Source organism: Mesocricetus auratus, unplaced genomic scaffold (genome assembly GCF_017639785.1).
Source record: "Mesocricetus auratus isolate SY011 unplaced genomic scaffold, BCM_Maur_2.0 Super-Scaffold_100008, whole genome shotgun sequence".
NCBI lineage: Eukaryota > Metazoa > Chordata > Mammalia > Rodentia > Cricetidae > Mesocricetus > Mesocricetus auratus.
The window spans coordinates 57,048,550-57,071,824 of NW_024429192.1; the positions used below are offsets into that span (position 1 = coordinate 57,048,550).

General features: G+C 44.9%; 1 protein-coding gene and 1 long non-coding RNA gene across 3 annotated transcripts; one reads left to right on the forward strand and one right to left on the reverse strand.

The window, feature by feature from the left end:
* Nucleotides 1-998: 998 nt before the first annotated feature.
* Nucleotides 999-12,198, forward strand: Umps (uridine monophosphate synthetase). Its single transcript, XM_005071538.4, has 6 exons — nt 999-1,209; nt 4,410-4,563; nt 6,612-7,283; nt 8,694-8,869; nt 9,911-10,025; nt 11,857-12,198. Exons 1-6 carry the CDS (start codon nt 1,054-1,056, stop codon nt 12,024-12,026), a joined length of 1,443 nt encoding a protein of 480 aa, XP_005071595.1. The 5' UTR covers nt 999-1,053; the 3' UTR covers nt 12,027-12,198.
* LOC110341145 lies at nt 6,342-22,439 on the reverse strand. Of its 2 annotated transcripts, XR_002383021.2 has the most exons (4): nt 21,457-22,439; nt 12,801-12,952; nt 7,399-7,510; nt 6,342-6,950 (listed from the first exon to the last, which is right to left on the reverse strand). It is a non-coding gene; the product is annotated as an uncharacterized LOC110341145 (long non-coding RNA). The 2 variants fall into 2 exon arrangements; XR_005878943.1 differs by lacking the exon at nt 21,457-22,439 and having other exon boundaries at nt 12,801-15,138.
* Between the last annotated feature and the right edge of the window lie 836 nt (nt 22,440-23,275).

Here is a 23,275-nt window from a genome sequence, read left to right on the forward strand (position 1 = left end):
TGGTAATGAGGAACAACTGTCAAAACTATTGAGTTTTAGTAGATGTGGTGGTGAATGCTGCTAATTCAAGCACTAAGGAGGTAGAAGCAGATGGATATCTGTGAGTTTGAGGGCAGTCTGGTCTAGAGTGGAGTCTAGGCCAGCCAGGGAAACCCCGTTTCAAACACAAAACAAACAGGGATATGGGTTTTTCACACTGGAAGTTTAACAAAATGTCCTTAGAGAAAACAAAGAATACAGAAATTAAATTTCATAATTGATTTGGTAAGTAGCATTGTGGGGGTATATTCTTTAAAATAAGGCAAATCCAGTCTTAGGGATTGTTTATTATTGACACAGTCTCACTAGTCACCCAGATCAGTCTTGAACTTGTGATCTTTCCTGCTTCAGATTCCTAAGTAGCTAGGGCTACAGGACTACACCACCATAGCCAGCTAAGGGATTTGTAAACCAAATATGCTTGGGTTTCCGAATTGCCCAACATTATCCTTTCAGAGAGCCTGACAGTCAGTTTGTCCTCCCTAACTTGCCCCCCCACCCCCACCCCTTCATTCTGAGCACTTCAAACGGTATAAGGGAAATAAGCTTGTTTCTCTGCCAGCACCCAGAGTGTACAATTACCTGCTTTGTATTTCTATGAGCAAATTTCTGTGAAACTCTCCAACACCAGCCTTCGTGAAGTTTATTCAAGAAGGGAGTCACAAGCCCTGTCACGAGAACTTTTACTTTATGTGAAGAAACTCTGGAAAAGTTTAGGAAAGTGGTGGTTAACAACGATGAGAAAATTACTATTATAACTACTCAAGGAAACGCTAAGCTCAAAAGCAAAAACAAACACAAATCCCGAACTGGGCCCACGAGACTTCCTCCGGAGAAGTTAAGCATCAATTCAGCCTGCAGGTTTTAAAGCCCAGCGCCCCGTCCAGGAAGCAGCGAGCACGAGCACGGACCCCCGCTGTCCAGGCCGGAAAGGGCGGCGGAAGAGGCGGGTCTTCTGGGTGACGTCACGGGCCCCGAGCCGCTTGCCTTCCAGAGCGAACTGAGCGCGCGAGAATGGCGGTCACCAGCGAAGCTCTGGGCCTCTTGGTCACTGAGCTGTACGACGTGCAGGCTTTCAAGTTCGGGAGCTTTGTGCTGAAGAGCGGGCTCACCTCCCCTGTCTACATCGACCTGCGGGGCATCGTGTCCCGCCCGCGTCTTCTCAGTCAGGTGCCAGCCCCGAGGGACAGGATGGCTCCGGGTGGCGGGAAAGGAGAGCAGGAGGTGGCGGGTGTGGCCGGAGTTGGGGCGAGGGAGAGCCACAGACCAGGCAGGCGTGTCCCCCACTCTCCTGCTGGCCTGAAGAGTCTGTGGAGGAGCACAGAGGCCGGCAGCCGTCGGTCGGTCTCTTCGGGACCTTGTTCTTGACCGACCCGTATCGACACGTGCTTTGCGGGAGTCGGGCAGTGTGGCGGGGATTCGACCGGCGGAGAAGTCCTTGAGTGGCTTCTGTGTACTTAACCCCCAGAAAGTGAGACTTGGGGAGGAAAGGAAAAGGCGGGAGGGTGGAGAAATTAGTAGCTGGTCAAAGGACTCAATTTAGTAGTATGTGGCCAATAGCAAGAAATTAAAGCCGTATGTGGCGGACGCCAAGAAGGCAGGTTTTTTGTTTTCTGTTTTTGGTTAGTGGGGTAAACTGTACACGTTAGAGGTTTCTAACCCGGTGCTTCTCTCAAACCTTGGGTGGGTTATATGTGAATTGCCATGTGGTCGACCGCGAGATAATGCATTTCTAGCATAACAAGCTGCCAGCTGAACTGCTGAATAGAAGAGTGGAAATGCTGCAAGTGTTGTACCAGCTCCGCGTGACCATTGAGCACCTTGAAGTTTGTATTACTGCGTGTGTGTGTGCGCCCGCGCGCGCAAATATATGCGGGCGTGCATGTGCCATGGCACACTTGTGAGGGTCAGTGACAACTTGTAGGAGTGGGTTCTCTCCTTCCATCATGAGCATTGAAGGGATTGAATTCAGGTGGTCGTGCTAGGCAGAACACAGCTTTACTGGCTGAGTTCGTTTGCCTGCCAGAATTGTTAAAATAGCACTGGGGAGCTGGAGGTAGGAGGTTAAAGGTCACCCTAGTATGCTGTGTCAGTCGGTTTGAGGTCAGCCTGGACTACACAGAATTTGTTTCAAAACTAGCAAAATAGTTATAAGTTACTAGTGGCTACCCTGTTGGCTATTGTGACTGTAGAATATTTTCACCATCACAAAGTTCTATCAAGAAGACATATGTAGTCAGGCATGGTGGTGTACCCCTGTAATTCCTGCATTCTGGAAGCTGAAAGAAAATTATGAATTTGAAGTCAGTCTAGGTTACACTGGAAGTCAAACAAATTTAAAAGAAAAACCTCAACCAACACCACCCCCAAATGTATTAAGTTCCTGTCCCACACATGCTCACACATGTAAGGCTTGTTTCTTGGGTACCCATTTTGCCTGGTTATTGTAAATAGACTGAAGCACCCTAATTGAGCTGGCTTGAACCGTTAGCTTTTCACCATCCAGAATCTTGTTACGGTCAGGAATCTTGAAATGGCATCTCATCAGTGCAGAGAAACTTTATTACCAAGATCCTTCTAATGAACATTTTAAGTTTAAAAGAGGTTTATGTGAATAGATATTCTCAGTGTATGCACCCCCTCAGAAAAGCAATAGATTATATGCTTACTTTCAACTTCATAGTAATAAGTGATAACTGATGTGTGTACACATAAACAATTGGAGGGAAATGATAGTATTTATCTCACTAAAGGAACTCCCAAAATCTCTCTTTTTTTATAAATCTTTTTTTTAAAGGATTTTATTACGTATACAGTGTTCTGCCTGCATGCCAGAAGAGGGCACCAGATCTCATAACAGATGGTTGTGAGCCGCCATGTGGTTACTGGGAATTGAACTCAGGACCTCTGGAAGAACAGGCAGTGTTCTTAACCCCTGAGCCATCTCTCCAGCTCCCCCAAAATCTCTTATACGCTATGATTGCAGATTTATGTTTTGTATATATGCCCAGGCAATCTCTAGCAGACTCAAGATCATGATTTTTTTTAACTTGGTAGTCTTAAATTTCAGTTAATATACATCTCTGTTTAGATTCATGTAAAGAAGCTTGACAGATCAGTAAATACCCACAGGAAGAAATATGTATTGCGGTGTAATAATTCTGTGGACATAGTGAAATTTGAAAAAAATCATACATTTTCCAATTTTCATAGTCTGGCATATATGTATAGCCTGTATGTTACTGGAATTTTGGTCCAGGCTGTGAGTGCACCAAGCAAAATGCTCTGCCACTGACCTTCCCCCTAGTACCTGCCTCCTTCCCACACTCATTACAGATAATGATACAAAAGTTCTGGATGTGTTCTTGATTTTAGTACTGGGGATTGCACCCCTTGCAACTAAAAAATAGTCATAGACTTTTAAGAGCACAGAAGCAGCTAGGCATGGGGTGGTACATGCCCATAATCTCAGCACATAGGAGGAGGTTGAGGCCGGTTTTGAGAGTCTCCAAAACAACCCCCCCTCCCCTTAAGTGTAATGATGGATAATGCAAGAATAAAATATTTTAAAAAGCTAACTTGGTTCATGAACAACTCTGAGCCTTTAAAAATGAAAACCTCAAAATAAGATAGTGTTAGATAAGAGTATGCATTCTAACATTAGATTATGGTTGATTTGGCCTGGTATAGTTAGTTGCACATGTCTTTAAAGTGCCCAGGAGGCAGAGGCAGCTCTATGAGTTCGAGACCAGCCTGTTCTACTGAGTGAGTGCCAGGACAACCAGGGCTGCACAGAGAAACCCTGTCTTGAAAAGGAAAAGAAGAGGAGGAGAAACCCTGTTTTGGGGACCCCTCCCCCAAAGAAAAATGAATGACTTATGTGAGAAAGATAAAATTCATTTCACACAATAGGCTCTATGCTTAGGAGAGTGTTCATTGAAGACTTCTTTCAGAAAGAAGCAGCCATGCTTCTAGGGATTCAAGGTCTACGGGGTAGATCATTCTGACATTTCATGTTGCCTTCGGAGTAGGTCCTGCATCTAGATGAACAGGTTCATGGTGTTTATGTTTGCATGCTAAGTTTCAAGATTGTTTTGATGGGTCTCAATCAGTTGCTTAATACTTTATCTCATGAGCTTAGATAGGCTTAACAGTCAATTGTTATAAATAATCCATTTAGAGTTTAGGATTCTTTTTTTTTTTAATCGCCCTGGGGAATTTATTTCCATCTATTCTGCTATTGCATGACTCACAGCATTCTAAGTAGTAGTAATAATGGAGGTTTATGTTCTGTTGTTACGCTGCTGTGTGTACAAAAAAATACTCTAAAATCGTAGTAATAATGGGAAGTTTGTCTTCTTTTCTTACAGGTCGCAGATATTTTATTCCAAACTGCAAAAAATGCGGAGATCAGTTTTGACAGTGTGTGTGGAGTTCCTTACACAGCGTTGCCTCTAGCTACAGTTATCTGTTCAACCAATCACATTCCCATGCTCATTAGAAGGAAGGAAACAAAGGATTATGGTAAAATAAAAATAGCATAAGCCTCAAGTTACTGTATAACCTGTTAGGATTTTGTTCTCTTTCAGGCCCCGATGCTTACTAGAGCTGTTGATGTTCTTCAGAGGCCTGATGAGCTGTTGAGTTGACTTGCTCCAGAAGACCTTCCTGGGTCTGAAGTGCTTTGTGTTGATTGGGGAGTAGAAAGAGAGTGCTTGGTGAACCCTGGCCTTTGTATTGGCTCTTCCTTCATCAGCAGGCTGTTGTAAGAGCACATACTTCTAGGTATACTTACATCTAAATGCATGTAGTCAGGAAGAGGAAAATTACTGCTAGGAAACTCAGAGTGGTGGGGTCCATAACAATAGAGTATCAGGCTTTAAAACCTGAAAATCAGTCTAAAAACATCCGGGCTGAGTTGATACTTAATGATATTTAAAAATCAATGGGATTTTTTTTTTTTGCTTTTTTTAAATTGATATGGCAGTGCTGTTTTTAGAAGAGATCTTTTAAGATAAACTGCAATATCTGGGATATCTAAAAATCATGAGTTCAGCGAGATAGCTCAACAGGTAGAGGAGGAGCCTGCAGCTAACTCTGACCTGAGTGTAGGCGTTGGAAGGAGAGAACCTGCTACTGTAGGCGTCCTTTGACCTCTACACATGTGCCCACACACATACATAACGTTGTGAGGGACAGGATGGAATAAGGATGTAGATATTGACCATGAGTTAAGTGGTAAGTTTCTGATTATACTATTTTGAAGCTAAAAATAAATTACTTTCCCATGAGGAATGTGGCTCTGTTTCCTCCTGTGTTCACAATGTTCATGAAACTCTTTCATCAGTGTACCTGCAAGTATACTCTTACTTCATTCTAGGATTAGTTAAGCTTGCCATTTGTCAAGAAAGGGTAAAGAGGAAAGAAATGGGGATGGTGAAAGATGATTTCCTATAGTAAGACTCAAAAATGAGCTAAAATGTCTCCATGTTTTGTTTCAAAATAATTGGCAGTAGAAAATATAAAATTGAGACTCAAAAAATGAATAGGAAGCCTAGAGCCTGACTTATTTACATTTTGTAGGTGATAGTGGGGCTTGAGGGTAGAAAAGTCACATTGTATAATTCACCATGATTATGGTATCCAACAAGTTGTGTAGTGTTTCCCATCTGAATTTAGTTTGAGTGTTTTGTCTGCGTGCATATGTGTACCACATGCATGTAGTGTCAGCAGAGACTAGACTCGGGCATTAGAGCTTCTGAAGCTGCAGTTCCATATGGTTGTGAGCTGCCATGTGGGTTCTGGGAACTGAGTCAGGTTCTCTGTAAGAACAGCCAATGCTCTCAACCACTGAGCCGTCTCCCTGGCCCTATTTTCTTTGTTTGACGCAGGGTCTTGCTATATATCCTTGACTGGCTCACGTGGCCTAGACTGATAGTACTCAGGAGGGCTGCCTGAGCCTTACTAAGATAATAGGCATGTGTCACACCTGGCTTTTAAATTGCCTTTAAAAAGGCAATTTTTTTTTTATTTTTATTTTTTTTTTTTGGTTTTTCGAGACAGGGTTTCTCTGTGGCTTTGGAGGCTGTCCTGGAACTAGCTCTTGTAGACCAGGCTGGCTCGAACTCAGAGATCCGCCTGCCTCTGCCTCCCCAAGTGCTGGGATTAAAGGTGTGCGCCACCAACGCCCGGCTTGGCAAATTTTTCAGTCGATTGTTGATTACAAATTTATCACTCATGATTTTATTGATGATACTATGTTTTTCATATAAGTGATCTTGCTTTAAGAAACTGCTCATTTGTTCAGAAAAGAGTTTTTATTTACATTGTAAAATAATTTGTTTTACTGTAACCTGTATATAAGTGGTATTTTGGAGATACAGAGGATACCGAACAAAACAATTATGGCACGTTGAGTAATCAACAGAAAGTAGCTTAAGAGTAAATGGTCGTGAATAAAATGTGAAGAATCTTAACTCTTTGTAAGTACATAGTAAATGTATTCAGGATATATTTTGAGGTAGCTGAAATTTTTTTATATATTTCTTTCAACAAAAGCTTTTCTTTTCTAGGTACCAAGCGTCTTGTAGAAGGAGAGATTAATCCAGGGCAGACCTGTCTGATCATTGAAGATGTGGTCACCAGTGGGGCCAGTGTTTTGGAAACTGTTGAAGTTCTTCAGAAGGAGGGCCTGAAGGTTACTGATGCCATAGTGCTGTTAGACCGCGAGCAGGGAGGCAAGGACAAATTGCATGCTCAGGGGATCCGTCTCCACTCCGTGTGCACATTGTCTAAAATGCTGGAGATTCTCGAGCAGCAGAAAAAAATTGATGCTGAGATGGTCGGGAGAGTGAAGAGGTTCATTCAGGAGAATGTTTTCACTGCAGCTAATCACAATGGTGTTCCCCCTCCTGAGAAGAAAGCATGTAAAGAACTCAGCTTTGGTGCACGAGCGGAGCTGCCTGGTGTCCACCCACTGGCCTCAAAACTTCTCAGGCTGATGCAGAAGAAGGAGACCAATCTCTGTCTGTCTGCTGATGTCTCTGAGGCCAGAGAGCTGCTGCAGCTAGCAGATACCTTGGGACCCAGCATCTGCATGCTCAAAACTCATGTCGATATTCTGAATGATTTCACCCTGGATGTGATGGAGGAGTTGGCAGCTCTGGCAAAACGCCACGAGTTCTTAATTTTTGAAGACAGGAAATTCGCTGATATAGGAAACACAGTAAAAAAGCAGTATGAAGGTGAGTATGTTCAGAAATCTGATGTAGACTGGTCATGGGGGAGAAGACATACCGGTTCATGAGTGAGAGTCAGCATAGGAACACACTGTCAAAGCAGTTGATTCCAGGCACTGACCTGACACCTTCGACATTGTTTCTCTCCATTGGTCTCCGTTCTGTTTCTCTGTTGACCTGTTTCTCAGGGTGTAAACTCCCTTCATTAGCTGCCCAGGGGGACACTCCTGCTCCTGCAAGTACAAGATTCAACTCTTTTTAATCATCATGGACTGAGATCCCTGTCAATTCTCTTAAAGAAAATGAGTGGGCTGCTATCAGAAGGGTACGTGTGAGTTCTAGGCAGGCAAAACAAGGCGTGTTGGCCCTGACTAAAAATTGCCAGTATAAGAAAGGATGGGAAAGAAGTTTAAGAATATGTTCAGCAGCATAATGCATTGATAAACTTTTAAGTTTTTACTATCAGTCAGGTGAAGCAGCTTGTAAGTGTCCTGGGAAATGCTTAAACCTATACCTGTTTTGCACGCAGACTTCTCAGAAACAGGCTGGTGGTGCATGCCTTTCATTCTAGCACTTTTATCTGCCTCACAGAAGGCAGAGGCAGGTGGATCTCTTGAGTTTGAGGCCAGCCTGATCGCAATAGAGTTCCAGGACAGCCATGGCTACACAGAGAAATCCTGTCTCGAAAAACCAACAACAAAAAGAAACAAGTGGCCATAGTAGGTACTGTGTAGTTCTGACCATTTCACTTGACTGCGTAGCCACGTGACTTCCTGTTTTTAGTGCTTGCCTCTACTTAACTATTTCTCTCAAGTATAATTGTCTGCTACCTCATGTACCATGTCCTACCATGACTACATTGCTTCTCTTAGTTGAGCTTACTGGCTGAAGTCAGAGTTGTATTTATATAACCTTGCTTTAGGCTTGTGTGTTGGTTTTTCAAAAATCTGCATTTTTACTACGGTTTAAAATGTATACAATTGGCTGGAGAGATGGCTCAAAGGTTAAGAGTACTTCCAGAGGTCCTAAGCAACCATCTCTGAGATCTGATGCCCTCTTATGGCATGCAGGCAGAACACTATACATAATAAATCTTTTTTAAAAAGTATACAGTTGCCTCTTAAGATTAGAAAAGGCAAGGAACCTGTAGAGGGTCAAGTTGCTGAGAGATGTGTTTGAAAATTAGTGAATATCTTTCTTTTTTTGAGACAGGGTTTCCTCTATGTAACAGCTCTAGCTGTCCTGGAACTTGGTTTGTAGACCTGGCTGACCTTGAACTCACAGAGATCTGCCTGCTGAGTGCTGGGATTAAAAGCATGTGCTACCACTTCCTGGCTAAGAAATCTAACTAGTGACTGCTTGATTTTTCATCTTTTCAAACACAGTAAATACCTTTTTTTTTTTTTAATTCCGTAGGTGGCATCTTTAAAATAGCTTCCTGGGCAGATCTAGTAAATGCCCATGTGGTACCAGGCTCCGGAGTTGTGAAAGGCTTGCAGGAAGTGGGCCTGCCTTTACATCGAGCATGCCTGCTCATTGCAGAGATGAGCTCGGCCGGCTCCTTGGCCACTGGGAACTACACCAAAGCGGCAGTAAGTACTGGGGTGCTGGGGTGAGTGTGTGCTGTATGTTCTAGGGCAAGGCAAGACCTTCATTGGAGGTCTGTGGGAGCCCTGGCCTCGCCTCTCATGCCCTCCTCCTCAACTCAGCCATTACTGGACAGCTTATTAACACCAGTTGAATTCAACTCTTTGATCTTGTAGCCGGTGAAGGGGTTGAATTGTACTACAGATCATTAAGACATAACTGCCTATGCTTGTCTTTTCATCTTGAGGCAAAACTAAAGATGGTTGAATTTTAAGTTGCTCTTCACATTTTCCTATGATAAATTTAGTCTTACAGAAAGTAGATGATATTTATAGACTAAGGAACACAGTAACGCTTTAATTACATGTCTAGTGTTTTGCCTGCATGTATGTCTGTACTATACGGTACTCATGGAAGACAATAGGGAGAATTGGATTTCCTGAAACTGAAGTTACAGGTGGTTGTGAGCCACCATGTGTGTGCTGAGAATGGAACGTGGGTCCTCTAGAAGAGCAAGCAGCCAGTGCTCTTAGCTGCTGAGCCATTGATCCAGCCTGCTGTGGTAAATTTAAAACCCCACCCTGAACCAACCATAAGTACTGGCTTCCTAGGTCTCAAAAGCAAAAGGTCTGTGGGGTCTGACTCGGGGGCAAGCTGTCCCTTGCTGGTGGTAATAGCTGATAGCAAGGCTGACGTGAGAGCTGGACAATAGCCAATCAGAAAGCCAGGCCTGCTTTACCTGTGATGAAATAGTATGGGAATGAGGCCAGTAAAGAGTAGGTGCTAAAGAGGGAAAGTGCTGGAAGAGTGCTGCTTAGATAAAACAGCTACATCTTCAAGAGCTGTGATGCTATACACCCCGCATCCTTGGAAGTAGGTGAGTCACCAGGCATTGTTACAAGTAAGAATTATACAGCATCTTGTTTGATGCTTATACTGTAGAAGTTCTGGTCTTTTCAAGCATGGTTTGTTGGAGGAAGGGGTCATCTCAGGACCTTTTACTTAGACTGGCTTTTTTGTGTTACTGTCTATTATGTCCCATGTAGGTTGGGATGGCTGAAGAGCACTGTGGATTTGTGGTTGGCTTTATTTCCGGCTCCCGAGTAAGCATGAAACCTGAGTTTCTTCATTTGACCCCAGGAGTTCAATTGGAAACAGGAGGTAAGTGTGCTCACTAGTTACGGCAGAGTAACACACTATGCTGTGATGTGTTGTCTTAGTCTAGAACAGAGAGCAAGCCCTTTGGCCTGGTGATAGCGTGTTCTGTGTTTGTAAGACAGCTTACAGTTTAATTTTAGAAAGCTACTTTGTCCAGTGACGAGGCCTGGACCTAGAACTTGAAGAGATCTGCCTAACTCTGATGTGTGCTACATGCTGGCCAGAAACTTGATATTTTAGGTTAGCATTTCCTAATTGGTGCTCTGAGTATGCCTCCTGTTCTGTGTTCTGAAAGGTCTTGAAAGCCCTTGGCTAAGCAGTTAGATGATTGTCAGTGGTTCCTAAACTCGAAACAGTCTGAAATGCAGGTGTGTAAAAACAGACATGGGTAAGGCCTGGTGTAGTTCTATAGTGTGTTCTTAGCTGACATGAGGTTCTGGGTTTAGTTTCCAGCACCTGCCTGCCAACAAAAGTGTAATTGTCCTGTAGGACTCAGTACATGGGTTTAGTTTTGAAGGAGATAGAGGGGGATTGGTTATTACTTGGGTGTGTCTCAGCTGGTAGAGTGCTTGCCTAGCCGCATAAGTTCTGGGGTTCATCCCCAACACCTCATAAATCAGCTGTGGTGTTTGTGTCCTAGTTACAAAAGAAAGTTTTGACATGTTCCATGTGTGAGAGCATGTAGTTTATAACCAGTAACACCTCTGTGTATTTTTCTGTCTATTGAGTATTTCTAGGAATCCCTTGTAGATCGAAAGCTTTTTTGAACTCGGGTTTCTCAGCTCTCTCTACCAAGGAGTGGGAAATATGCAGGTGGTGTGTCATTGTTTAAAGCATTGATTTTTCAAGCACTGCCTTTTCGTTATAGACAGGGGGTCAGAAAACCAGTGGTGCAGTTACATGCACACCTCAGATTTTACACACTGTGGAGTAGATAGACCTTCTAGACACCTCCACAGACTGAGTGGCCTTGGAGTCAACAACTCTTGGTTTTTTAAACTGCATTTGTGCTGGTCTACATTCTCGGCCCTTTTGTTTTAGACAAGATCTTTCTATTCAGTCCTGGCTATCCTGGAACTTAGAGATGCTCCTGTCTCCCAAGTGCTGGGTCTAAAGGTGTGCACCACCGGTAACCTGGCTTATTTTTTCTCGTGTAGCATAAATCGGCCTCGAATAGTGCTTATGTCACTATTTTCAGTTGACTAAATTGAGGTCTTGCACATGCCAGGCAAGCCTTCTAATAGCCCCAACACTACTTTTAAAAAATTAAATGCATAATTTTATTGTATTTTTTGTAAAACGGTTTTGAGGCAACAACTCTTACAGTAAAGCCAGAATAAACTACTTTTAATCTCATCATCTTTGATCTGTGGAGTGGAGGGATTATAGTCCTGACCTTAAAATAGTGGGAAGGCATGAACAGCATCCATTTAGCACAGTGCTTACTTACAAAGCCAGCTGCATTTGACTGCTTTGTAAGCCCCTGCAATTCTTTCCCTAGTTAGCACACTAGAGCCCCAAAACCCATTTAACATAACATTTCTAGAACAGAAATTAATAAAAAAAAAAACCAGCCTTCAGGGATTAGGGTCTATCAAGGTATAGTGGCAAATTGTGTTTAATACCAGCATTAGGGAGTTAGACAGATTTCTGAGTTCAAGGCCAAAAACAAAGGATTAGGGTCTGCGAACTTGGTGGGATTGTAGCAGAAAGGTTATGAATAGTAAGGTGTATACATGCTGTCTGGATTTCTTAGACTGATCCTGTCACCTCCCATGTCTCCCACAGGCTTCCTGAGTTTGCATTATGTTAAATTGCTTTTGTTTCTCTACAGGGGATCACCTCGGCCAACAGTACAATAGCCCTCAGGAAGTGATTGGCAAGCGGGGTTCTGATGTCATCATCGTAGGCCGGGGAATACTTGCAGCGGATAACCGCCTGGAAGCAGCCGAGATGTACAGAAAAGCTGCCTGGGAAGCTTACTTGAATAGGCTTTCTGTTTAACGAGAAGACACTGAAGATGACTGGTACCCCACGAGTCACTGACTCTGGTGCTCAGGGTCCTGCCCAGAGCCAGAGGGAAACAAACTCTGGAGCCATCGTATTCTCTTTAACGTGTAATCACTGCATTGGTACTAACTAGAAAGAGCTCTTTTTAAAGATGGTATTGATGGTATTTGTTGACAGTCACTGTCTTTCTGATTCCCTTCATCTCAGTCACATTTAATATTAGCTAGCCACTTAACCTCCTTCAGTGCTATGAAGCTGGACCCTTTTAAATGGAGCAGAAGTTCTGGTTCATTCTACTTCGGGCATGGGTATGTAAAAAGTCACAGCTTCATCTGGACAGCAGACTGCTGCATCTAAGAAAACAGTAGTACCATTTCCCCACTGTCTTTGCTAATGGGCTGGAGGCTCATAATGCTGGCTCTTCCAGAGGATCAGCATTCAGTTGACTCACAACCATCTGTAACTAGTTTCAGGGGCTCCAACTTCCTCAGGCTGCAGCTCCACACTATATATTACATACTATACACACACACACATGTATGTATGTATTTCTATAGTGTACATACTTTTAAAAAGTAGTCTTTGCCAGTCCTAAAAGGGAGAGTTTTAGTGCAAAAGTCTGTGCCCATTGCAAGTGGAATTCACAGCCCTGCTGCAGTGTCCCCACCCACACAACCCTGAGCCATTCCCCCCTTTGGTTCACACCTTACCAAGTGAAGAACCACCACCATGGTTTCTGTCCTCTATACATCTGCAGTGCCTTCTTACCCCTTCCAGAAGGAAAGATCCTTTAGCAGTCAGCAGATGGATAGCTGTTATGTAAATAGTCCAGACTTGAGGAGACGGGTGTGTATCAGATGGAATGGTCAAATAGTGAGCCTAGATGCTGACCACGTAGCCTGCTAACTTTCTTCTCACACCTATAAAAAGATGAGCGGAATCAAAGCAGTTAAAAGTTCTTGAAGGAGGGCAAATCACAGCATGATCCCATCAGGACAAGACAGAAGGGAGGAGAGTAAGCCATGGATCTAGGTGCATTTGCACTAACATCTGGGAAAAGCTGTCAGTGTAAAGCATCTCTTAACAGCTGTGTGCTTTTAGGAATCCAAAGGGACCCTTTTGGTTTTAAGGTGCAAACCTAAATGGAGGCCCTGAAGTTTCAAGTCCACACATATACACGGTTCTAAAACGATTTTTCAGTTCATTTCTACAAAGCCAGGTCTTCAGGGAAGGATTCAGAGGGAAAATACCTATTAGCATAATACATTAAAGTCCCGTACTGTTAATTCACATCAGCATTTGAGGAATAGGAAACATAACGTCCTCTTGACACAGGCTTCCTGTGTTGATCTACCCATATAACGCAGCATGGGAGTGTCACTCCAACACCCTGTTTAAGTTATATAATTTACCTAAGAAAATAGCTTTGTCACTTTAGATGTCTCCAATGTTTACTCCATAAAGATATTATCCAGTGCCCTCTTGTTTGTTGTGTAAGCAAAAACTATAGGCTATCAGAACATATTCATGTCCCACTGAAGGTGGCATTTGCATGAAATCCTCTTAAATATTCAGGGGGACCATTGATGTGCCAGTTTTTTGTTTTTTCCTTTTGTCAGTGTGACACATCTGGGAAGAGGGATGGAGTGCTCACTCTGTAGACTAGGTTGCCCTCAAATTTGGAGATCCACCTTGGGTTAAAGGCTGCCCTACCACTGCCCTGCAGAAGAGGGTACCTTAATGTAGAAAATGCCTCTAAGATTGGTCTGTAGACATGCCTGAGGGGGCATTTTCTTGATCGGTGATTGATGTGGCATCGAAGGGCCCAGTCCACAGTGGGCAGTGCCATCCCTAGGCAGGTAGTGGTGAATTGCACAAAAAGTGCTAACAAGCCAGTAAGCAGCTTCCTCCATGGCCTCTGCCTCAGCTCCTGCCTCTAGGTTCCTGTTGTGATAGACTGTGACCCGAGGCTTATAAGCTGAAATAAACCCTTTCCTCCCCGAAATGCTTTTGTTGACAGCAATGGAAACCTAAGAATTGGGTAGGGAAAGCAGACCACTATAAAATTTGGTCATCTCAGGACTGGGGGCTTGATTAGCTGTAACCCATTTTGGCAGGTTTTTTTTTTTTTTTTTTTTAAGAAAGGATCTTGTCATGTAACCCATAAACTCACAATCTTGCCTCAGCCTCAAATGCTAGGATTATAGGTGTGCACACCAAACACAGCCTCATCTCAGCAGTTTCAGAACAGTCACTAGAGTGTATTTGCTATAACTCATTTCACTGTGTGCTCTATGAAAGGTAATGTGATGCAGAACTTCTGAAAGTGGCGACTTAAAACACAAATAGTGGCTGGCGATTCAGGCCCTCCATGGTGATACATACTTCACACTGAAGTCTTTGTTGCTGTACCTGACTAAAACTAGGTATGTTACCATGCTGACCTAGAACTCTTGGTGATCTACCTTGGCGACCTGAATTCTTGGATTAAAGGCCTATGCTACTGCACTAGGCAGAATTCTTAAATACTGGTTTTGTTTTTCCAATTCAGGACTACAGAAATGAGCATCAAAAGGGCTACTGTAGGAGCTGGGCTCTGGTGGTGCACACCTTTAGTCACAGCACTCTGGAGGCAGTGACTGAAGGTGGATCTCTGATTTATAGAAGAAACCCTGTCTTGAGAAAGCCTATCAAAAAAGGGGGAGGGCTACCATAGAGACTGGAGAGATGGTGGTTAAGAGCACTTGGTATTCTTCCAGAGGACCAGGTTCAATACCTAGCACACATTTGGCACCCCAGCCTATGTACAGCCCTAGGAGGATCCAAGGCCCTCTTCTAGCCTCTGAGGACACTGTAGGCACATGGTATATGGACAAGAGCAAAACACCCATACACAAAACTTAAAAACGAAAACATTTTAAAGGCTGCTGTAGCCAACTGACTATAGCAATTTTGACTTGGACCAATCTTGCAGAAATGTTTCAAACATGTAAAGATCCCCAGCATCCATGTAAAAGTCAGCACCCACTGTACATCATAAGAAGGGGTGGGGACCAGCAATTCCACTCTTAGGCATATACCCGAAAGACTCCCCTTCACACAACAAGGATGTCTGTTCCACTATTTTCATAGCAACATTATATGTAATAGCTAGATCCTGGAAGCAACCTAGATGCCCCACAGCTGAAGAGTAGATAGAGAAAATGTGCATTTACACAATGGAGTACTGCTCAGTGGAAAAAACAAATGGAATCTTGAAATTTGCAGGCAAATGGATGGCACTAGAGGAAACCATCCTGAGTGAGGTAACCCAGACACAAAAAGAAAACATGGTATGTACTCACTCATTTATGGATTTTAGATATGGATCAGGGGAGTGTCAGCCTACACTCCCAGTGCCAGTGAGTCTGAGAAACAGGGAGGTTCCTAAGAGAGATGCATGATACCCCAGAGAAATGGAATGAGGCAAGATCTCCTGAGCAGATAGGGGAGGGGAGAGGGAGCCAGGAAAAAAGGAGATAGGAAGGAAGAAGAAGGCATGGGGGAGCAGGAAGGTTGAGTCTAGGTAAGAATAGAGGAGAGCAGGATGAAAGATACCATAATAAATGGAGTCATTATAGGTTTGAGGAGAGAGCTGACATTAGTGAGATCTCCAGAGATCTACAAGGATAATACCAACTGGCAAACTAAACAATAGTGGAGAGACTACATTAATAGTTGGTTGATGACTACCTTATGTGCCATCCTAGAACCTTCATCCAGTGACTGATGGAAGCAGAAGCAGACATCCACAGCTAAACACTGAGCTGAACTCCTGGAATCCAGTTGCAGAGAGGCAGGAGTGATGAGCCAAGGGGTCAAGACCATGATGGTGAAACCCACAAAGACAGCTGACTGGATAAGGGGGAGCTCTTGAATCCCAGACTGATGCCTGAGAGGCCAACAGGGGACTGATCCAGACTCGATGAATGTAGTCTCAGGGAGGAGGCCACAGAAATCACTGGGGCCTTAGGTAGTATATCAGTGCTTACCATGGTTTACCAAAGAGCTTTGGGAGCCCATTCCAAATAGAGGGATGCTCTCTCAGCCTGGACACACAGGGAAGGGCCTAGGTCCTGCCCTGGATGAAATGACAGACTTTAGAGATCTCCCCCAAGGAGGGCCTCACCCTCCCTGGGGAATGATGTGGGGATTGGGTGGGGGACTGGGGGTTGGTGGAGGGACAAGGGAGGAGGGGTGGGAGAGGGAGGGAGCTGGGATTGACATGTGAACCATTCATGTTTCTAATTTAAATAAAAATATTACAAAAAAGGCAATTTTCACACACACACACAGAAGGGGTGAGGACAGATGGACAGACAGGATTCCTGAAGCTCTCTGACAAATTAGTGTAGCCAAATTAGTGAGCTTCAGGTTCTGTGAGACCCTGTGTCAAAACACACACATCATGTAGGAGGCAGAGGCAGGCAGATCTCGGAGTTCTTGGCTAGCCTGGTCTACAGAGGACAGCTAAGGCTACACAGAGAAACCCTGTCAATAAATAAAGTGGTTAGGCAAGCAGGTAATTCCATATTCCACCAATCCTGAACCTGAGTTCAATCCCAGGGTTACACAGAGAAACCCTGTTGATAGACGATGGATGGATGGATGGATGGATGGATGGATGGATGGATGGATGGGTAAATTAAGTGGTTGGATGAGGTAATTCCATATTCTACCAATCCTGAACCTGAGTTCAATCCCTGGGACCTACATGGTGAAAGGAGAGAACCAGTTCCTGCAGATTCTCTGACCTTCTTGTGCAAGCCGTGGCATGCACACATGCACACACACACACTCACAAAATACAAGATAGAGAGCAAGAGAAACCCTGTCTCGTAAAAACCAAAAAAAAAAAAATTCTCTCTCTCTCTCTCTCTCTCTCTCTCTCTCTCTCTCTCTCTCTCTCTCTCTCTCTCTCAGAGAGAGAGAGAGAGAGCAATTAAGGCACCTGGTGTCAATCTCTGGCTTCCACACACATGTGTGCATACACAAACATAGGTACACACAAAGAGCTTTTTATATCTCATAAAACAAGCTCAGGTTCACACTAACACCAGATCAAGCCTGGATTATCTATGTAGCAACACACTGGAGGAGGGAACACCAACAGGAGCCAGGTTCTAGTTTTGCAAGTTCACCTTACAGCTTCACTGTCTAGAAGCATGTCTTAATATATGTTCAGATTGTTTAAAACCAGTAAAAATTAGGTAGTAAGTGGTTTGGGCTTGCAGGTCTTTTGTACACAGTTTCATAACCCTAGGGGCATGCTTCCTCCTTACAAAGCTTTTGCTGTCAAACAAAAAAGCCCCTGGTTTCCCTGCACCACATAAAGCCAAGATGCTCCATTAGTAGGTACGGTCTTTTGAGACAAGGTCTCCCTCTGCAGGTGACTGACCTGGAACTCTGTAGACCAGGCTGGCCTCCAATTCACAGAGATCCAGTTGCTTCTGCCACCCTAGTGCTGGAATTAAAGGTATGCGCCACCACTGCCTGGCTCCAACATGAATCGTGAATGCAACTCATTCAATTGCAAATAAAAACAAGCACAGGTGAGGGGCAGGCAGCCCCTCACGTTCTTCGCACAACTTTGCTCAGGCGTGTATTGTTGTTTACATTTCATGCTGTGCTGTGTATGTATCTGTTTCACTGGTGACATCCAGAGGAGGGAACCACATCCACCTTGTGTACCATTGTACCTCTGCCCTAAACAGAATGTGAAACAGGGCTGGAGAGACAGCTCAGAGGTTAAGAGCATGGACTGCTCTTCCAGGGGTCCTAAGTTCAATTCCCAGCAACCACATGGTGGCTCACAACCATCTACAATTCAATCTGATGCCCTCTTCTGGCATGTAGGCAGAACACTGTATATGTAATAAATAAATAAATCTTTTTTTAAAAAAGCAGAATGTAAAACAGCTGGTCAACAGCCTGATGAGTGTGTGCATCCCATCATTGCATCTTCTGATAGTCAGGCTATTTCTCCGTGAAAGAACTGTTTCTTTTTTCAGAATTAAAAAAAAACTTATTATGTATACACACACCAGAAGAGGGCATCAGATCTCATTATAGATGGTTGTAAGCCACCATGTGGCTGCTGGGAATTGAACTCAGGACCTCTGAGCCATCTCTCCAGCCCCCAGAATTATATACATATATAATACATACATACATCCTTTCCAATCATCAAAATTAGGAATCAACCCTCGTCAAAATCATGTCTTCTAACGGCTATCACAGTAAAATAAGGATTAATGAGCAAGTTTCAGTATTTTTTTTTTACGAGACAGGGTTTCTCTGTATTGTTTTGGAGGCTATCGGTCCAGCCCAGCCTCGAACTCACAGAGATCCGCCTGCCTCTGCCTCCTGAGTGCTGGGATTAAAGACGTGCGCCACCACCGCCCGGCAAGTTTCAGTATTTTAACCTCAAAATGGTCCATAAATTCCAAAAGAGTTCATCATTTATTTCAACATCCACTACTCAACACCTCAGGAGAGTGGGGTTCCCCAAACAAGGCCCTTCACAGATTGTAATGCTTTTAGGCTCTATTCATTATCAATAATTCAGGTTTAAAGTGTTATTTAAGCAGTTAGTCATTGGAGTTTCAGGAAAGTCACTCCAAAATCCGTTATTGTGCAATGATCAAAACACCTGAAAGGCAGCAAAAGGCAAGGCTGAGTTCCCTTCACTTCAATACAGGCAGAGCCTCGGATGGACTCCTCGGTTCCCCTGCCCTCAACCAGTTCTCCTCACAGGACAGAGCTGTCCATGCCTGAGAGCAGGTGACAGCCGTGCTCTGTCCCTCCGAGGGCCATTCATTAAGAACCATCCATTCAGAGCATCTTCACCCTAACCATTTGGCTCACTTCTGTCTCTTGGCAGAGTCCAGGGGTGTGGTGGGGCACCCTTTTAAATCTGTATTAGGCAAGCCAGCTCTCAGGCCAGTGTTATAAGACAGACACCTGGCCAAGAGAAGGGCAAAGCTGTTACACAGACATCTGCTGCTTCACCTTGGAAGTGCCAAGGTGAAGTTCAGCTCCCTCTCCAAGTCCAGACAAGAGCTTTCTTCCAGAGCAGCCGTTTCCTTCCACCAAGGCAAGTATCTAGAACTGAGTAGATCCCAGGGTCTTAACAGCATGGCTGAGTGTAGGGCAGAGGTTCCCTAACACCAGTACAGCAGCCGACAAGGCTCTCCCATGCTAGACGGAAACACTTGTCCATCATGCTAAGATCTTAACCAAGGCTCAAGCCCTGAGTGCTCAATTTTAAAAACAACTTTAAGCAACCTGAGTGCTACGAGGTGAGTCCCACTGAAAAGTCTTTGATGCCTTATTCTTTTAAGGTACCCCACAAACTCCCTCACTACGGCCTCTGCAACCCCATGTTCCTGTTAGGGCTCACCCATTTCTAAATACAATAAAAAGAAGTGTAAACTCTGGGGTTCTTTGTGTTTGAGGCAGGGTTTCTTTGTGTAGTCCTGACTGTCCTGAACTCACTCTGTAGACCAGGCTGGCCTTGAACTCAGACATCTGTTTCTGCCTTCCAAGAGCTAGGATTAAAGGTATGTGCCATCGCTCCCAGTGTGGGGTTTATAAGAATTTGTTATGTAAACAAATTCTAAATGGAGTAGAGTTTCTGACATTTCTGTTTAACCAAGATAGCCAACCCCAAACTTATAGACCCTCTCATAGCACAAACTAGGTATGACCCCAGGCTGGGTGCTCTCACAGCATAATCCAATATCAGGCAGGTCTCAGAAACTGGAATCCTAGAAATCTAGACTTAGGCCCTCCATCTAAAACCTGACCAGGCTTCTGAGCCCAGTACAGTTTTGTCTGACAGGGAGCCTCTTCAGGATCCAGTCCTGTTCCTACTGAAACCAGTGATACTGAGACCTCCTCTTCAGGACCCAGGCCGGTTTCTGTTAGGACTTCCACAGCCCAGACCAAAACATTTGCTGAAACTTGCCTCTATCCAAAGTCACAGAGCTGTGGAAGGCATCTTCCCAGGATTCCCAGCAGCAGTAAGAAGCCAGCGGAGTCCCATCTAACAGCCATGGGAACATGTTCTTACAGGTGCAACCAACAAAGCTCTCACACAGAGGGAACTACAGGGGAACTGATGGGTTACAGCTGGGCCTGTTTATGGCTGAGCTAGTTCACTGTTGCAGGAAAGCCATTTACTGTGATGTCACTGCTTCGGTCTGGTCTGTTGGGCCCAGAGTATGGCCAGAGCCAAGCCACAACCTCCCAAACATAAAACACAGGCTGTAAAGAGAAAAGGACTCTGCAAAAGCTGAGGTTCAGGATTCTGGGCTTTTGCTGTGGTGGAGGTGAGGACTGCCTTTCCTCCTCCGATGCAAATATTCTGCTTCTCACTGAGGCCCCGGAAGACTAGGCACACACGAGTGCGGGGGCATGCGCACACACACACACTCGCGGCATGCACACTGCTCACACACACACACACACTCACGGCACACACACTGCTCTCTCTCTCTCTCTCTCTCTCTACACACACACACACACACACACACACACACACACACACACACACACCATGCCTTGTTTCTTTGGCCTATTCAGGATGCGTCTTGGAAAGTAGAGCGTGAAGGGTGTGGGTCACATGACTCCACATTCAAAGTGGCACCGGAGCAGAGCAGGGTGCCAGCTATGTGTCAAGCTTTCCTTGTCGTGATGCCACTAGTATTTGCACATCTGGAACTTCACTGCTGGAAACAGACAGCAGGGTCACTTGTCATTCCACATCAGCTAAACCATTTGCACAGGCGGGAGGAAAGCTTGGGATGCCAATCAGACAGACATGTAAAAAACCACCTGTACACACAAGAGTTAAACAACAACCCCCCCACAGGGTCTGTTTGAGCTGTAGCACACTCTGAGACCCTTGCAGGAAACTGGAGAGAAAATCAAGCTAGTGCACCGCTCACCTCACCAAAATGTTTCCTGTGTCCTGCACCACAGATTCTGCTCAGGCAGTTTGGGGCAAGGCCTAAGCAACTGAATTTCTAAGGGGTGCTGCAGGGGATCTAGACGTTCCTTAAAGGTGGACCTAGGCTATAGGCCTCTTCTTTAAGCAAAGGCTAAACAGCATGGGGTCCTGAATACAACACAGTTGACTAGTGAATACGAAACTGCCAATCCTAATGGGGAAACAGGAATGATACCAACAGTGTCCAGAGTAACGTAGGACTAACCGGGATTCTGACATGCATTCAGGGCACACGGTAGCACAGTAACCTGTAGGTGGGGGAGAATCCAGAAAACCTTCACCACCACCCACACTCTCTCTCTGTTAAGGCTATAGTTCAGATCTGGAGTCTGCCCAGGCTCAAAGCCAGCCCTAGCCCAGCTTTATCTTTACCCATGCTGAGGTGAGTCGGTCCAGACAGAAGCCACGTTGAAGACGATGCCCGCAGAGGCCTATAGCTCCTGCTTCTACTGGTTAAAATGGCTGCCAGGGTCTGTAGGAGCTCGCAGAATCACAGGTGTAGGGCGTGTTTCCTCAAGCTGGCTGGAGCATGAACTAACAGAAGGCAAGTTCGAGACTGATGAGGGTGGGCCCTCTCCGGACCACCTGCATCTCCTTGGCTCCTCAGGAGCGGAGTTTTCTGAGGCAGCTGGCCAGCATCCGGTGTGCACACTGCTGACCCATAGGTGGGTTTGACTCTACACAAGGTCTGAGGGAGGGTACCGGTCACTGGCCTGACCCCTCCATTTTGTCCCTCTCTGGCTTTCTCGTCTCTTTTGCTTTTTTCTTTTGTTTTTTTAAGACAGGGTTTCTCTGTGTAACCCTGGAACTCACTCTGTAGACCAGGCTGGTCTCGAACTCATAGAGATCCACCTGCTTCTGCCTCTACCTGAGTGCTGGGATTAAAGGCATGGGCTACCATGGCCCAGCTGACTTTTTTTTCCCTAAATCTTTCTCTTTTGAATTTACCTTGGGTTCCAAGGATAACAGGACTAGTTGTTCCCTGTAGTAGCCATCTTTATGACAAAGGACCAAAACTAATTATGAGCAGTGAGCCTAACAGGATGTGTCACCCCACACACAAGAGGGCAATTACCTATGAAGGAACCCTGGAACAGCAACGATCATCTGGGGAAAACCAGGCTGCTCCCCTCAGGGGATGAGCATGATGAAAACTCCAGCACCCCCGAGAACCAGAGCTGACACAGTAGTCAGTCAGACCCCAGGCTGTGTCTACCTCAACCAGGCCTAGGCTTCCCCCTCAAAGAAGAATGTCAAAGTGCCTGTCAGTTCCTGGAGGACAGATTGAGGGGTCACTGAACCCCTCTAAATAAAGCTGCTTCCTCTGACAAGGCACATAGTCTCACACCTATAACCCCAGGACTCCGGAGTTCAGGACGGAGCATCAGGAGTGACACAAAGAGCAATCTATCCAAGAAAAAAAAAAAAAGAGCAGGCATGGCGGCTCACACCTATAACCCGGCACTCAAGAGGCTTGGTCAAGAGGATCTGCTGCAAATTTGAGGCCAGCCTGGGCTACATAGGAAGACCCTGTCTCAAACACACAAACAAAAACACCAAGAAAGCTCCGTTCTCTCTTCTTCAGCACTCATCCATTTGAAGGACATATTTGAAGTGGTGGCCACGCCTATTCCATGGAGACCCCCGCAGTAAGGGGTTTGGCCTTAAAACTGATAACAGTTGTTCTCTCATAGTGTACAGAGCCAAGGCAGCAAAGATCACAGTATTCCAGAGGACGTCGAAAGAAAGCAAGGCAACACACATGTGGCTGCATCGGCGTCACGGCGCGGCAGTGCCCACTGAGGGGTTCTGTGCCCTGCACAGGGCAAGATTAGTCGTGAATGTACAGGACACAGTTGCTCTTCTTAGAAGGGAACCATTGGAGGGTCTGCCAGGTCTTTGTCCCTACAGACCAGAACAACAAATAGGACTGGTTTGTCTTAGGAACTAAAATTCAAAGCGGTTCGTATTCACAGCGAGACTTGCATTTATGGGCTGGGAGATAGAATAAAGAAATATGCAAGAATTTGAGGCAAAGGTACAAAGATATAGAAACGACAAGGACAAGGTAAGAGGCTGAGAGGCCATCGTGAGTGGAAATAGTACAGGATGAGTAAGGGAAGGACAGGGATTGTCACTATACAACTAGTGTTTGTCCCATATGCCATCCCCAGTCAAACAGGCACAACTA